Here is a 12044-nt window from a genome sequence, read left to right on the forward strand (position 1 = left end):
TAACTTGCCTATTGTAAGAACTACAATGTTAAGAGAATGACCATCACAAGGTCCCAAACACTTCCATTTTTAATTTCCTGTTTATACCAAAAGAGGAGGGGCTGGGGAGTCATGATTTTTGGAGCAAGTAGCTGGTGTATGTATTCTAGTGTTAATAAACCTGTGAATTTCTTTCTTTTTTTTTTTTTTTTTTTGCCTGTTGGTGACCCTCCAAAATCATCATTTTCTTCCTCCTTGTAAACAAGCAACAGATAATTTTGTTGGAAAAAAAAATCAAGTAACATCTTGGCTAAAGACAGATGCAATAATGGGAGAAGGTCTCAGAGAGAGGGTAGAACAAAGATCTCAGACTCACAGGCCTCCAGGAGCCAGGTAGGTAAGGCACATGGGTAAAGGTAGACTGATTTGACTGTGGAGAACTAGAGAACACCTGCCACTCAGACATGGAAAACTTCCTGTTCCAAGCAGGAAGCCATGTTTAATGTGCCAGAAGTTTTTAAGTTTTAGGTCATAGTGGATATCTAGAGTTTTATGTGAAATTTTTGATTTTTAAATGTTAGCAACTGATTGAATTTTTTTAAATAATCTAAATAAAGCACATCTGAGGCCATGTTCAAATCACGGGACTGCGGCTTTCTCTGTGACAGTCTCCATCTATAAACATCTCAATAGGCTTTGCTGATTTTTTTTGTGTGTGTGTGCAAATGTAACCAAAGTTTAACTGTCTTTAAGAGTCTAAAGAGAAAAAGTGTAACAGACACACACAGAGAATTTCAGATGGTACTAAAGGTATCTATATAGACTAATTCTTTTTACAGAGTATTTGCAAAATACTCAGTCTTTAGGAAAGAAAATGAATGCTGAGGTTGTATGAAAAAGAGTGGTATTTGAAGGTTCAGGTCTGTGTCACAGGACTCATGCTGTATTCAATCACCTGTTCATTCAAAAACAGCACTTCATGCCTCTCATTTAGTTCATTTTGTGTATATAAATCTTAGCTCTAAAGTAATTGTGATTTATAGGAGGGAAAGTATGTGCCATTCCTACTCGTCCTGTTCCACGATCCACATCACCTTGCACAATGCAAGTCATAGGGAGATTATTTTAAAAGCTTCTGTTGCACAGAAGAGTAACTAATTATACAGGACAAGTAAATGGACCACATATTTTACTCAGGTGGTTGGTTGCCTGATTAGAATTTAGGTTAGATTTACTTGCTTCCAACGAACTTAAAGGTAGTATCTAGCATCACAGAAAAATTAAGTGTTACCTAAAAATTCAGATGGTCCAATGATCCACAGATATCTCTTGGGTTGCTGATTTTAATCTATTTGATCAATTTTTGTAATATCATGGGAATTTTTCAAACATTGAATGTCATCTATTTTATTTGATTAAGTAAACACTTGGACTGCAGGGATAATGGCTTAAATGCCTGCTGTGCTGCCATAATGCTGAGTCCAATGGCTCTCCCACAGCTGATGCTCAGTAAATGTAGCTGAATGATGAACTCATGACTGATGATGGTTCTGGTGTTTCTGGTCCCAACTCTCCTATCCACATGGGAATGTGCTAATCCATTCTAACCACATCTTCTGACGTCTTCCTAGTGATAAGGCCACACTGTGCTTTTATGCTCTGCATTAAAATTTTTCTATGTCCATATGGAGGGAAATCCTATAGTCAACTCCATTGCAATATGTGGGCCTTATTTGGATTCTGCTTCAAACACAAAGCTGTAAAAACAAAACGCTTATGAGATAGTTGGAAATTTGAGAATTGATTTGATAATTGGTTAAATAAAGGAATTATTGTCCATTTATTTTAGATGTGATGCAGTATTGTGGTTATGTTACTTTTTTAAAAAGAAATGTTATTGTTTAAACTAAATATTGAATTGTTTATGGATAAAATGATATGTCTGGGATTTGCTTCAAAATAATATAGAAGGAAGGGAAATAAATGGAGATACAGATGAAACATACTGGCCATAGGTTGATAACTGTTGAAGTTCAGTGATAGGTACAACGGACTTCATTATACTATTATGTCTACATTTGGATATGTTTGAAATTTTCCTGAATAGGAAGTTAAACTTTTCCTACATCTGTAACTTGTCTTAAAATTTGTCATGCTACAACTACAAGTGTAAACTACTTCCTTACTTTCCTGTATGGGGAAATGAATGCAAAAAGCATCCTGTCAGAACAAAAAGACATTTGAAAAAACATTAGGTCTCAGTTACAAAATAATCAGAAATGAGTGGCACTGTACCTTAATATTTTCATGATCACTTGGGTGCAGCAGAAAGTGAACCTCTTGTAAAGTTTTCAGCTGATTCTTGCTACTAAATTTGAACACCTCTGAAATGATTAATTCAGCAAATATGGTTTTAGGAAATCCCAAGTTTCCTGTTCCTATTGCTGGAAATGCAATTGATTTTAAGGACAAGCTGTCAGTGATCTCCATACATTCTCTGATTATGTCTTCCATGATCTGAAACGCACAAAGCATATCCTTATACATCTTGTCTAGAAATGGGAGTTAGAATAAAAAGGACAAGAATTTAGCAACCTTGTGACCTCGAATACTCCTTTTTGCTTTCAACAGTGATTAAGGGCAATCAGAAGAGGAAAGAAAAATACAGGAGAAAGAAAGGAAAAGGAAAAGAGAATGCGAGAGACTTAAACACATTCACAATGAAGGAAAGAAGCAACGCAACTACTGTTCTTTTCCTTCATTCTCTTCCATTCTTCACACCCTTCTCTGGCTTTCTTCACTAAGCAAGTAATAATATTATGTTCAGTAACCCTTCCCTGAGCTCCAATAATTATTGAGCACAATAATTCATTTATATTATTAACTAGTCATCAGGAAAAGTCAGCTATAGCTGAAAGAAATGGCCACATGATGGAATCTGCCAAAAGCGTGATTATTGTGGAAGAGAAACAGACAAGGCCCAATCTATGTCCAATCAATATGCTACTAAAAGGAGAACCCAAAGGGCTACCCGACTTCCTGGAGAATTCAAAACCAGGGCCAACCTTGAGTGAAGATGTGCTACCATTTCTCCACTCCGGAGCTACCACGTGAAGCACATAGCGACAGTCCAGATTCCAGCTGTTGGTTTTGAGCACTGTGCCCACGCTGACAGTCATCCCTTGTCCAACTGTGTCCAATTCCTCCTGGAGCGCTGGTCCAGCTTTTTCCAAGAGGGCCTTAGAAAGAGGCCCCCTACTAAGCTCAAGATCAGAGGGAACGGAGTTGACAACAACATCCGTCTGAAAGACAAAACCAAAAATTTGTTTCCAATTTTAACAAAAAGCATTCATCAATGATTACTATATTTGAGCCACTGGTCTTGGCACAATGGGAGACAACTAAGATGATTAAGGTTTCAGTGATTTAAATATCAACACAAGACAAAGTGTTACTAAATACTTATTTAAGTGGCACTTAGGAACAAAAGAGAGCAGTCAAAAAGCAATCTATGAATGGTATGGCATCACTGGAGGAGTCCAGAGAAAGCTGTTTCAGTAACTAGTGAAGACACCATGAGCAATGTGGGCTTTGAGAAATGGGAAGAATTTCAGCAGGCAGAGCGAGACAGAGAGCAGCATGAACATAGGCATGGTGGGTTGTGAGCTGTGAACAAATTAATTTGATCTGAGAGAGCTTCTGCAGCAAAATGGTACACTCCAGGCTAGAAATGTTACACTGGGGGTAGACTGGGGGGCCCACCTCGAGTGCCAAGACATCTGGACTGCCTGACAGGCAGGGATCAGCCCTGGAAGCTTTTTCATCAGTGAATGTGAGCAGATTAGAGAGGTCAAGAGAACAGAAAGAGGGAATGTAGCCAAGTGATTTTCAAAGCTGGCCTGCCTGGGTCACTAAGGAGTAATGCAGAGCAGTTATTGCAGTCATGGAAGCTACGCATCTATGGGAGTGAAAGGAAAGCAAAGTATGACTTTTTTTAAGAGAGAAGGTCTTGCTCTGTCACCCAGGCTGGAGGGCAGTGGCATGATCATAGTTCACTGCAGCCTTAAACTCCTAGGGTTCAAGTGATCCTCCCACCTCAGCATTCCAAGTAGTTAGGACTACAGGTATGAGCCACCATGCCTAGTTGGGAAAGAATGTCGTGACATTTGGTGTCAAAAGGGACAAGGAATGAAATTCATTCCCATTACTGATGCTTGGTCAAAAGAGTTGATTTTTAAAAATGAGACACAAAATTATTTTTAACATTTTGAAATAGTGCAATGGTTAAGAGCCTGAACAAATTCCAATCCTGGCTCTACCATTTGCTAGTTGGGGGATGTGGGCAAATTACTTAACCCCTTTAAGTCTCACTCTCTCGTCTGTGAAGTGAGAAGAATAATAGTCCTAGAATCTGCCGCATGGCAGTGAATGAGAAAATGCATGTCAAAAACAGCACAGTGTTGGCTGGGCATGATAGCTTACGCCTCTAATCCCAGCACTTTGGGAGGCCGAGGCAGGCTGATCACCTGAGGTCAGGAGTTAGATATCAGCCTGGCCAACAAGGAGAAACCCCATCCCTACTAAAAATACAAAAATTAGCTGGGTGTGGTGGCGGGCGCCTGTAGTCCCAGCTACTCGGGAGGCTGAGGCAGGAGAGTCACTTGAACCCAGGAGGCAGATGTTGCAGTGAGTTGAGATTGCGCCACTGCACTCCAGCCTAGGTGACACGGCAAGATTCCGTCTCAAAATAAATAAATAAACAAATAAACAAGAACAACAAAAAAAACCAGCACAAGGCTTGGCACATAGTAACAACCAATATTAGCTATGGTTTTTGTAGTTATTACTTAAGCTTACTACAAGTAAAAATCTGTTTTAAATCTTCCAGTTCAGCACTTTAAAACAAAAAATATTTTATACAAAGTAACAACTCAAAAAAGAAAGATGGCACATAGAAGAAAGTATTTGAAAATCATATATCTGATAAGGGACTTATATCCAAAATAGAGAAAAAATACTTAATAATAAAAAGACAAATAACCCAAATGAAAAAGAGAAAATATAAGCCAGGTACTTTGGCTCACACCTGTAATCCCAGCACTTCAGGAGGTCAAGGAGGGAGAATCACTTGAGGACAGAAGTTCAATGTTACAGCAAGACATGATCGTGCCACTGTCCTCTAGCTTGGGTGACGGAGCAAGACCCTGTCTCTAAAAATAATTAACTAACTAATTACAAGTGGGCAAAGGATCCACGTGGACATTTCTCTAAGGAAGATACACACATTGTTAAAAAGTACATGAAAAGATGCTCAACATCATTAGTCATTATGGAAATTCAAATCAAAACCATAGTGAGGGTCGGGCGCGGTGGCTCAAGCCTGTAATCCTAGCACTTTGGGAGGCCGAGACGGGCGGATCACAAGGTCAGAAGATCCAGACCATCCTGGCTAATATGGTGAAACCCTGTCTCTACTAAAAAATGCAAAAAACTAGCCCGGCGAGGTGGCGGGCGCCTGTAGTCCCAGCTACTCGGGAGGCTGAGGCAGGAGAATGGCGTAAGCCCGGGAGGCAGAGCTTGCAGTGAGCTGAGATCTGGCCACTGCACTCCAGCCTGGGTGACAGAGCGAGACTCCGTCTCAAAAAAAAAAAAAACAAAAACCATAGTGAGATGTGACTTCGCACTCACTAGGATGGCTATAATCAGAAAGAAGATACTAACAAGTGTCAACAAGGAGGTGGAGAAATTGGAACTGTCAATGTTGCTGACAGGAATGTAAAATGGTGCAGCTGCTTTGGGAAATGATGTAGCAGTTCCTCAGATGGTCAAACACAGAGTTACCACATGACCCAGCCATTCCACTCCTAGGTATATACCCAAGAGAACTGAAAACATATGTTCATACAAAAACTGGTATACAAATGTTCATAGCAGAATTATTCATGGAAGTCAAACAGTGGAAACAATCCAAATGTTCATCAACTGAAGAATGGATAAATAAAATGTGGTCTATCCATACAATGGAGTATTATTCAGCCATAAAAAGGAAGTAAGTTCTGATACATGGTACAACATCGATGAACCTTGAAAACATTCTGCTAAATGAAAGAAGTCAGTCAGACAACTACAAATTGTATGATTCCATTTATATTAAATTTCCAGAATAAGTGAATCTATAGAAACAGGAAGTAGATTAGCGGCTGCCTAGGGCTGGGGAGGTGGGTGGACGGAATGGGGAGTGACTGCTAATGGGCACAGGGTTTCTTTCTGGAATGATGAGAATGTTCTAAAATTAGGTTGTGGTAATGATTGCATACTTCAGTGAACATACTAAAAACCACTGAATTGCACATTGTAAACAGGTATGGTATGTGAATTATATCTCAACAAAGCTGTTTAAACAAAAAGGAAGGTGATTGAGTGTGACTGTTAATCAATTTTCAGCTTTTCTCAAGACAGTTGTGATGTAGAAATATGCTGAAACAGCAAATACATTCAGGTTAATATAGTTTCAATTGTGTCATCTTTTATCACATTACATTGGACACTGGATGTATGCTTAGATATACTTTTTCTTTTAAACAATTCAAAGCAAAACATTTGGCAAGTTTATTAAATTTTGTTCATTTCACTTAATATCATGTAAAGCACATATTCAACTGTATTTTGTTTAAAGATGATGAAGATAAGTAACACCCAGTGCTAGTAATTTAGGACTTTGGTCTTGGTCTTTGAATAAAACACTCAGACTTGATGAAACTTTCATTGTATTGTGATGTCTGTTTTCTTTTATGTATATTGTGCTAATTGATCTTCCTTTTAAAAAGTGGGGCAAAAAAGAGCCCAGCAGCATTCTTGGGTGGCAGGAAGGGCATTCACCCAGCTCTGGGTCCCAGGGTCCCTCTGGCAGCCCCGAGCACATTCACTCCACGCCAGCAGAGGAAGGTTGAGGCAAATATCCACTGGAAGACACAACTATGGCCATGCCAGTTAAGACAGTAAGGAAAAATGTTTCTGTTGGTTGGGAAATAAGTGCTGCCCGGCATCTGCCCTCACTGCTCCCACCATCTCCACCCTGACTCCCCTGCCAGGACTCCCCCAAATCTTCCAATTAAAGAAGTAGTGCCTGGCACAGTAGGAGGCTTCAGACCCTGGGCAGATGGCTGCTGTTCTGATTAGTTAGACCCTATGTTGCTAAATACGGTGGTTCATGCCTGTAATCCCAGCACTTTGGGAGGTTGAGGCGGGCGGATCACCTGAGGTCAGGAGTTGAAGACCAGCCTGGCCAACATGGTGAAACCCCATCTCTACTAAAAAAAAAAAAAAAAATTAGCCGGACATGGTGGCACGTGCCTGTAGTCCCAGCTACTAGGGAGGCTGAGGTGGGAGAATCACTTAAACCCGGGAGGTGGAGGTTGCAGTGAGCCGAGATGGTGCCACTGCACTCCAGTCTGGGTGACAGAGCGAGATCCTGCCTGAAAAAAAATTAAAAATAAAAATAAACATTTTAGCCCCCCCGCCACCGCCATGCCCCTGCAGCCTACAAGAATTGTCCCTACATACTGCCTGGCACCTGTAACTTCCTCAGGTCCACTTTTCACTACCTCACTGGTGTTGGGTGCTGATGGTCCCTCAGACTCTGGCCCTAAGCTCACTCTTGCTCAGCATCATTGACAAGATTCCTGTCTTCTGCATACCCTATGCTCTGATTGTTCTGTATCTGCTGTCAGTAAATTAGGAAATTAGTCTTAGATTTACCAAAACACGGCAGGCGTAAAGTATAGAGAACTGTCTAAATGTGTGATATTATGGATTTCTACATCTACTGGAAACCTAGAAATCTGACCTCTATACACTTTCAGTTCTCACAAATAATTGGCTGATCTCAATTAGTAAATGATTTGGTAAGGAGCCCAGTTATCTAAGGAAAATTGTTAAAAGGTGGGCGTGGAGGGCATGGGATTCTCTCCCTTGATTCTCCCCTTGGTCCTTATCTTTCTTCAGCCCTGCATGAGACAGTCGCTGACTAAGTGGAGTCACAGTGCCCTGGTGGTGTTCTGTAAAGGCAACACTCACCTTAGCATTCTGCACGCCTTCTTTCACCAGCAGCATCTGCAGGCCTCCCGGGGACACCAGACTTCCTTGTTTCCATGATGTTTTCCCAGGCCCTGCTGCTGCTGGTAAACTGGGCGGGGCAGCTGTATCTGGCAGGGTGGCTTTAAATACAGTTTTCACAGCTTCTGCAAAGGCCTCAACGGTCTTCTCAGATACATCAACAAGGTAGATTTCTTTCAAGTAGTGTCCATCCTTCTTGCGTTGGAAGTTTTCCTTGATGGCAGAAACAATGGTCTCCACGCATCGGCCTAAGGGAAAGCCAAAGACTCCAGAACTAATAGCTGGGATGGCTATGGATCGGTACTTGTATTTTTCGGCTAGACAGAGACTTAGTTGCACAGCTCTCCTTAATAGGTATACACACCTCGGGGCCTCACATCCGTTCCAGCGGGGCCCCACTGCATGGATCACGTGGTGGTAGGGCAGCTTTCCTGCCTTGGAGATGATGGCATTGCCCGGTAGAAGTCTGCCCTCTCTCTTCACTATCTGGTCACAGTCGGCCTGGAGCTCAGGGCCAGCTGCTTTTGAGAGCGCAGCAGCCAGGCCACCATAATGCTTAAGGTCCTCATTAGATGCATTTACCACCACATCGACAGGAAGCTGTGCCAAGTCACCCTGCTGCACAATGAGCACGACGCCGGGGGCCAAGGCCGTCCGAGAGAAGCACTTCTGCCCAGAGGGGCTGCCTCCTTCCTTCACTTCTTCATTCTCCTGTAGTTCGATGTAACAACCAAACAACCGTTTGATCTCACGTTGATAAAACCATGCTTTATCCCGGAAGAACATCTTGGCTCCTGGCTTATCAATATGGACACTTTTAACACAGACTGAATCCCGGGCTTGCTTGACGATGTCCATTGCCTTCAGTACTTCGGTCTTTGAGCCAGTTAGTAAAATGCCTTTTTGTTTGTTCTCAGGATTGAAACTTACCTGCACATTTGTCCTTTTTATCTTTGGCAAGAATAGCTTCTTTTCTGTCTTTAAATAGTCAATAACTAAGGAAGGCTTTACTTCAACCAGTCTCTCTATTTTCATGTTTTGTTCAATGAAGTTAAAAAGCAATGCATAGGTTTCATTTACTTTCTTTACACAGCCTGTAATGATGACTTCAGCTGTGGTTTCTGAAGATAACTCATTGATGATTACAGTGTTTGGGGAGAAATTTTTTGTCTTACGCAAATTATGAGTGAGCCCTTTCCAGTTCTTGCCATTAAGAACTTCTTTGTTCTCAACTTCAATGCGTTTATAATCTAAGGCACTGAGCATTTGCTTTTCAGCTTCTAACAGGGCTTCAGAAGAACAGCTGGTTAAGAGAACAGTTGTACCCTCTAGCTCATAAAGTGCAAGAATTTCCTGTGCTATGAAAAGACACTTAGAGAATTCTTTCCAGTTTACCTGTTGCAAAAACTGAAAAATCTCAGGAGAAACCTGAATGTTTTTCTGAGCCATGGTGTACACCTTTTCCTGGATTGCACACTTGACTTTATACACATCTACACTAGGTCCTTTCAAGCACAAGTGCTGAGTGACTCCATCATAACAAATCTCTATCTCTGGGCACTCTGTGTGTAAGTGGTCCAGTAGACTGCTGTGACACAAAAGAAAATACCTGCCTGGAGAAATGACCATTTTTTCCTTCAAACTCTGCTCTTCCCTTTTAATTTTTTGAGTAGTGCTTTCTATTAACTCCTTGACTTGTACCTCAATGCTTTGGACATCCTCTGATTTCCCTGCTAAGATTATCATTTCCTTAAGTGTATCAAACTCAATCAAAATCCTGTCATCTTTCACATCATTTTTTATGGTGTCCCACATTGTTGGATCCACTTTAATTGGGGTGACTTTATATTTAGACCTGATGCTAGAGAGTGCCGTGGAAGTATCTGCCTGCCAGGTCTTGATTCTCGGTCTTCCTTCATTGACTAAGGTGGCTGCTGGTCTGATGGTAACTTTACCACTGAGTTGGGACCACGTGAGCTCACAGTGACAACGCCTCATTTCATCGTTTATCTCCTCAATCAGGTGATTCTTTTTCTGTAAGAACTTCCATAAGGGAAGATCTAGTGACTCTTCAAATGGTGCTGGAAGCTTGATCAGAGGCTTCTCCTTTCCATACAAGGCTGTGCCCAGTGAGGCATAGTACGGGAACACAGAAAGCGGCATTTTATTGAAGTCGAGTTTTGTGGCCATGATGGTGTCTAACACTTAAAAGGAAAGAAATAAAATAACGTAAGCCCAGGATGATATATGGCAACTAAAAACAAAACAAAATTTTCCTATTTTAGAGAAAAAAAAATCTAATGTTGGTAGAATTGTGATGTTACAGCATATTAAAAAGCAGCACTACTCTCAAAGTGCTCTAATATAAACTGATATGGGTTAGCAGTGCACAGGTGCACAGGTATCCCTTATTGAATGGAATAATTACTTTCTAGCCAAGATCCATCTATGCTGAAATCCTGTTAATTAAATTCCGTTTACTGTTTTCCTGATATTACTGATATATCACCATCATGTTAAGAAATACATGAGTTTGGTCACAAGCGTGAGAGTAATGTTTGCCCTAGTATAAAAAATATTTTGGTGCTCAAAGTGAAGCTCACCTTAGTATTATGCTATTTGGTCTTCCTGTACAGTCCTATAATTTTAGGCTTCAAAATTGAGTTAGATTAACATTAATACCTTGAAAAGGAGGAGCATAATAATAAATTATTATAGCTTAGCATGTGTCACACACTATTCTGAGTGCTTTACATATATTTAATTCATTTCATCCTCACAACAACCATTTGAGGTAGAGACATTATTATTATCATCCCTACTTACAAATGATAAAACTGAGGCTAGGAAAGGTTAGATAACTTGGATAGGGTTACATAGACTGCAGATAACTCAGCTAAGATTCAGTGTTTGTCCAACCCCAAAGCCCATCCTCTTGCCCGTCTACCAAACCCAAGTCATCATCACGGTCCTCTGAGAGCCCAGCCCCACAGACTATGATTCAGTAAGACCCACACCTCCTCCTCCTGGCCCTGCTGCAATCTCCTTTTTCCACTTCACTGGAATACTCCCATGGATGTGTTTGCATGTGTGTGCATGCGCATGCTCTTCTCTTCCAAGCCCCTCCTCATTTTGTGTAAGTTATTAGGCAGAGCATCTACAGAAAGGGAATCAGAATGTGCTCCAATAACAACTTGGGTTAAAAGAGCAACCTTTGTGGAACGCTGTTAAAGTAACTTCACCTTGTGTGTGATGGGGTCCTAGAGCTGGTATCGGGCATGATGGAAAGACAGTGGCCTTCAGAGGCCCAAACATACAGCTTCAACTTCCCAACGTGGCCCTGTGGCAGCCCTAAGCCTAGGCAGTATTTATGATTACCAACATACTGAGCACTGTCAGGCACCAAGCACTTTGCTGGTATTATTTCATTTCAACCTCACAGCACTCCTCTAAGGTAAGCAGTAATGTGAGTCCCATTTTACAGATAAGAACACAGAGGCTTAGGTGGGTTAAAGTAACTTGGCCAAGATTACAAAGCTAGTAAGCACCAAAGCCAGGAATCAAATTCAGGTCTGTTTGACCCAAGAACCATGGCAGATGTCATCTTAATATGCCTTCAAGTCTCCATCCTGTTTTGCCTGTAAGGACAAAGTTTATCTAACCGTGCAGATTATTAATGGGATTGTGAGATACTGTAGCAGAAAAAACAGCCAAAGATCTTACAGACATAGGTGTTCAATGAAAATTCTCTTCCTTAAAAATTAAATCAGATTTTGTGAAGTTGAACCAAATAATTTTAGAGTAAAATGCCTAATTTTTTCCTCTCAAGAAATCTACATAAAACACAATATTGTGCAACAAATTCTCTTTTAAACCAAGCTCTATCTACCATCTGCCTCATTATTGGCAACCCATTGTGAATGGTGAACTATCCTATAAGAAAAATTAAC

General features: G+C 41.0%; 1 protein-coding gene across 2 annotated transcripts in view; it reads right to left on the reverse strand.

The window, feature by feature from the left end:
- Positions 1-12044, reverse strand: part of PARP14 (poly(ADP-ribose) polymerase family member 14) — a 51361-nt gene that overhangs the window by 23457 nt on the left and 15860 nt on the right. For both annotated transcript variants that reach the window (XR_013414378.1, XM_001105869.5), the window contains exons 6-8: positions 8056-10298; positions 3045-3281; positions 2275-2496 (exon numbers count right to left, since the gene is read on the reverse strand). Coding sequence is in view for 1 of the 2 variants with exons in the window: in XM_001105869.5 (XP_001105869.4) it covers positions 2275-2496; positions 3045-3281; positions 8056-10298 (2702 nt within the window). In the remaining variant the exon portion in view is untranslated. The remainder of the gene's footprint in view (positions 1-2274; positions 2497-3044; positions 3282-8055; positions 10299-12044) is intronic.

Source organism: Macaca mulatta, chromosome 2 (genome assembly GCF_049350105.2).
Source record: "Macaca mulatta isolate MMU2019108-1 chromosome 2, T2T-MMU8v2.0, whole genome shotgun sequence".
Classification (NCBI taxonomy): Eukaryota; Metazoa; Chordata; class Mammalia; order Primates; family Cercopithecidae; genus Macaca; species Macaca mulatta.